The 5,022-nt window shown below is 53.4% G+C and overlaps 2 protein-coding genes across 2 annotated transcripts in view; one reads left to right on the top strand and one right to left on the bottom strand.

Annotated features, from left to right (window-relative positions):
- The window catches only part of GUITHDRAFT_122649 (hypothetical protein), a gene marked incomplete at both ends in the record, with an annotated part of 5,147 nt that extends 3,621 nt beyond the window's left edge, over nucleotides 1-1,526 (top strand). Inside the window, 3 exons of the mRNA XM_005818071.1 lie at nucleotides 163-1,170; nucleotides 1,328-1,409; nucleotides 1,454-1,526. Coding sequence (XP_005818128.1) covers nucleotides 163-1,170; nucleotides 1,328-1,409; nucleotides 1,454-1,526 — 1,163 coding nt within the window. The remainder of the gene's footprint in view (nucleotides 1-162; nucleotides 1,171-1,327; nucleotides 1,410-1,453) is intronic.
- Nucleotides 1,527-1,749: 223 nt separating this feature from the next.
- Nucleotides 1,750-2,565, bottom strand: GUITHDRAFT_122648 (hypothetical protein; the record flags this gene model as incomplete). The annotated part of the gene is made up of 1 exon (XM_005818070.1): nucleotides 1,750-2,565. One exon carries the CDS (start codon nucleotides 2,563-2,565, stop codon nucleotides 1,750-1,752), a length of 816 nt encoding a protein of 271 aa, XP_005818127.1.
- Nucleotides 2,566-5,022: the final 2,457 nt, after the last annotated feature.

The raw sequence follows: 5,022 nt of genomic DNA, 5'->3' as shown, positions 1-5,022 counted from the left end.
TATGCGACCCGAGACCTCACGACGATCAAAGGTCTCTCTCTCTCTCTCTCTCTCCTCTCTCCTCTTCCTCCTCGTCCTCGTCTTTCTTGCTCTAAACCCTGAACCCCCCTTGCCTTTCTCCCTCCACCTCCTCCACCTTGCTGCCCTCACCTCGGCTCGCAGACAACCTGCTCTCGGAGAACAGGATGAGAGGAGTTGGCGTCCAGCTAGGGGCGACGGCGGAGATCGAGAACAACAGGATCTGCAACAACACGGCGGAGGGCGTCTACGTCAGCCGCCCCGGCAGCCGCGCTCTCATCACAAAGAACGTGATCGCAGGCAACGGGGTGAAGGGGGTGGGGGTCCAGTACGGGGCTGACGCATCGATCGAGGACAACGAGATCTACGAAAACAAGATGGTGGGGGTGCACGTGGACCATGCGGGGTCGAGGGCAACGTTGAGGTACAACAACATCAAGGGGCAGTCGGTGTCGATCGCTGCAGAGGAGGGGGCCCTGGTGAAGAGCATAGGGAACAACGTGGTCGACACCTCCTCCTCTTCCGCCATGGAGACGGTGATGGAGGAGGAAGAGGTCGATACCGGGGAGCCCAGGGGCGCCGACGCCATGTTCGAGAGTCCACAGAAGGGAGAGAGGAGCAAGATGGAGTTCCCCATGGCGGACGAGGGGTCGAGGGTGATGACCCCCCGAGAGGACCCCAGCTACAAGTCCCTCCTGACCCCCCGCGAAGTCCCTACGCCGAGGACAATGACGCTGCCGCGCGCCTTCCCCTCTCGGCTCGACGCCATCATCAACGAGCAGATCAACTGGCCCTCTAAGGTGACTCCCTCCTCCGTCAACCTCTCCTCCCCGCCCTCCTCCTCCTCCTCCTCCAAGGGCAGCGGCGTCCCCGAGGCCTCCACCAAGCATAGCCAAGACAAGGACGTCCCAGCGCGCAACGCGAGCTTGCGAGGGCGGCTGACAACTCCTGCGACCAACGGGGGGGCCGACCGACCCAACATCGTTCCCACCCTCAAGCTCACGGGACTGCAGAACAACAGAGGAGTCGATCCGCGGAAGGAACAGGAGACGGTCCCGGCGCCGCGGGGTACGGCTGCCCCAGACTCCTCCGGCGGCGTCAACAACCAACCTGGCAAAATCTCAACCCCACGAGTTCTGGAGACAGGACCAGGTACGCACACAGAGGAACAAGAGCAGGAGGGGCAGGGGGTGGGGGAGTAGAAGTGGGAGCAGGGGAAGAGGGAGGAGCAGGAGGAGCAGGTGAAGGGGGAGTAGCAGCAGGAACAGGTGAAGGGGGAGTAGAAGAAGGAGGCTCTGACGTCTTGCAGTCGAGACAGGAGCAGGAGGAGGAGAAGCGAAACCTTCCTTCAAGGACTGGGTCCTCATGCCGACCTACTCCAACACCCCCCGGTAGCAGTCCGAGCATGCGCGCTAGCAGTTGACGAAGACAGCAGGACCACCAGGACGACGCTTCCTGACAACGGGCTGGAGACAGACAAGGTTGCCAACTCTCCCAGGATTGTTTGAGGGGTGGAGGGAGGAGAGAAGAGTGCGGAGAGGAGCAGGAGGAGGAGGAAGGATGAAGAGGAAGAATGAGGAGGAAGTGGAAGGAGGATCTAACACTCTTTGAGTGGACAAGCTGCTGTAATGATCGCGGTTGTCATGATAGGACAAGTAAACATCTCATTTGACGTATTTACAAAAAAAGAGCAATATCTTAAAATACAATCAGCTTACTCGACTCTCCCTCTCACTCCTCCATCGCCGTGCATGTCTTGCAGGCAGCTTCGCAGAGAGCGCCGATCATAGCGGTAGCTTCTCCTCCCCCGGCCACCAGCCGCTCCCTTGGGGTAGCGTTGTTGATGAAGGGGAGTACAGACGGGTCTGAATGCATGCAGGTCAGGACCATGTGAGCCATCTTGTACGCGGAGTAGAGGTCGTCCTTCTGATCCTTGTACAGATCGCAGAAGAACTGAGCAAGCTCGAGCATGCTCCACTCCTCCTCCTCGCTCCCGTGCAGCCCCGACACTGTGCATGGCAGGGTGGCCAGGTGGGGGAAGGCTACCAGGAGGGCGGTCGCTGCTTGGAGGGAGCCGCAGCAGATGGCGTAGTGGAGAAGGCAGGCGTTCTTGACGTGCAGACAGTCTCTCTGGTTCCATGTCGTCCTGTGGACGGTGACGGAGAAATGGCAGAGCGTCGGGTTGACCACGTTGGGGGTCCATCCAGAGAGGATCATGTGGCAGACGAAGGGGAAGTTGTTGCTCTGAACGCTCCTCATTAGCGCGATCTCCATCCCTCTCGAGTCGATGGCCACTTGCATCACGGGCTGGGCCTTGGGCACTGGAATCCCCATCACACACCCCTTGGGGAGCTCTTCAGGGCACTCGCTCGTGTCCTGTCTTCCACTCGTATCTTCCCTCCCGCACTTTGCTTCGAACTCTTCCGCGATCTCACCCTGCACCCTGCAGTCAGGCGAAGGCGCCCTCCTCAGGGAAAGCTTCGATCCGAAGAATCCTCTCGCTTCCATGCGCTTGTTTCTCATCCCGGATCTTCTTTCTGCTGGCATCCTTGGAGCTTGATTCAACTTATCAGGACGATGGCAAACTTGGCTCTTGTCCTCACTCCTGTCTTCTCTCCTTCCTGTTCAGAAGCTTGGTGTTGTAGATGTAGATGTTGTTGTTGTAGATGATGATGATGTAGTTTCACTGTTGCTGGTGCTGCCTGGCCGACTGGCTCCTTGCGATTTGCCTTCGTTCCCTTCCCTTTTTATTCCCTATCTTAGTACCCCACCCCCCATTGCACACCCTACCCAACCCTTTAGCCTTTCCTCCAAGTTCAACCCTACCCTACTTTTGACTGATATTCGGTACCACAAGGAAGGTGTGTACCCCTGATCAGGAACATAAAATCCATGACCCACCCTTCAATTTGCACCACCCCACCACTCAAGGTGAGCACCTACACGGCTGTGAGCCAGAGCTACTACCCCCGGAATTGTACAGACAAATGATCACCCCTCATTTGTTGTTGAAAAAATTGTATAATGATGAGGTAGGGTGTATACCCCTACCCACAAGCGTCCCTTCATTCCATCTATCTCTCTGGCGCCTCAACCAGAACGCTTTACTTAAAAACTTAATATAAACGGTTTCAAAGAAGACAATGAAATCGAAAACAGACGATTTCAATATCCACACGGCCAGAGCACGTATGGAGAAAACCGCCAAGGCATGCCAAGTAACGTGACCGAACTATCCAGATATCCTAGGCGAATCGGCGTTATGTACCTAAGTTTGAACTAATAATGATTTAGACAAAAGCGATTTCTTGTCTTTTCACAAACACTGCCGTAACTGTGATACAAATTACATCTATTTAAAAGAAATGTTCGCTAAAAGTAATGTTGCATAGTGAAGGAGTCTCAGAAAGACCACCCCACCGTCCATTTATCTAATTTTCTTGCCCACAGGGACTGGTAGTATTCGCATTATCGGAGTAAAGAGCCGGTCATGGTCCTTTGTCCCCTTTAAGATGACAACTGGCATGGCAATGGCACGGAACGACGGATATTTACGACGATTCACTTGGTAATATTCATGAAACCATTTCTTTTCGCTGCTGATGCATATCCAGTAAAACTCTGAGGCGAGCTTGTCATCAGTGATGACTTTAACTCGAGTACCACCTGCCAGTCACCTTGAGCTACCGGGGCTCCTCTGGCCTCTTCGAGTTCCGACGGGGCTCTGCTGAGCCTCCGGCCCCTTCCGAGTCACGTCCATCCTGAGCATGATCTGTAAGAACTCAGGTTCTGACAAACCTCTCAGAAGTTCTTTCAGACGTGATAAGTTCAAGGGATGCGTCTAATCAGGTTGTGAACCAAGTGAAGCCTGCAGGTCCAAGCTAGTGGGCTGGAGCTTAGTCTGTGACTTAGAAGATCCGGTTGGTTGGAGCCTGGGGAAGCTGAGGCGGCGCCGGAGGAATCAAGAGGCGCCGGCTGTCGAAGAGGCAGCACTCGTACAGTGGTGGAAGTAAGGCGGTGGTGTGTGAAGGGAAGCTGTTTGGTTGGTCTTGCTGCTACGAGTGTTGGGAATAAAGTGCTGGGGATTGTTGGGAAGTTGATCTGAGTTACCTGAGGTGTTTGGTTGGCTGTGAAAGTCATTGGTGTCTTCGTGCGCACATCATCTGTGAGTCTTGGTCTTTGGACTTATCAGTCAGCTGTTGAGCTGTTCTACTAGTCATTCATCTGTGCACAGACTCTAGGAGTCAGGAATTGATTCCAATACAAAAAGAAAATTTTCTTTTTGTATTCACGAACAAAGGAATACAAAAAGACTCTACGATAACATTCCAAGGACAACGAGTTTAAGGGCTCTTGGTCTTTGTGCGTCGAATTGACAACGAGTTTGAAGGCTCTTTAAGGCTCCTGGTTGTTGTACTGGACGCTGTTACTCATTTTTTTTGGAACGGTATTGGTAACTCCAAGTTGACGATCATGAGCATGCCAGATCTGCAAGAGGAGTTGAAACGAAGCCATGGTGATGTTCAGGTCGACAAGCTGAAGCATGGGAAGGTTACCTCCAAGGAAAAACTCGAGGACCTGTTCCTTCCTTTCTCAGGTGCCATGAGTCGTTTTCGTCCGAATCTTGGGGCTTGTTTCTTAAAACTGTTGGACTTGTTTCCGATTGACGAGACTGGATCGTTTGTTGGAGAATTTCATGAAATGTGGGAGTCGTCTCCAGAAGGCCTAGAAAAATTCTCTTCGCTGGAGTGGAAGATTCAGGTCACGGCGTTGTTTCTGCATGCTGGGTACATTTGGAAGAATGGGAAGAAATTCAAGGATGCTCTTGAGAAGTTTAAGAAGTTGCGAGGAAAATTCGAGGAGGCAATCGCAGCCAGCGAGGATGTGAATGATGGTGCTTCAGAGGATGGAGAGATGGGTAATCCACTCGATACATCTGTGGTTTTCTCTCCACACAAGTACCAAATATCACCGAGGTTGTTCAGATCCTCAGCTGATCGACAG

This window comes from Guillardia theta, assembly GCF_000315625.1.
Source record: "Guillardia theta CCMP2712 unplaced genomic scaffold GUITHscaffold_393, whole genome shotgun sequence".
NCBI classification, from domain to species: Eukaryota; class Cryptophyceae; order Pyrenomonadales; family Geminigeraceae; genus Guillardia; species Guillardia theta.
This window is presented reverse-complemented; position numbering and strand designations above follow the sequence as displayed.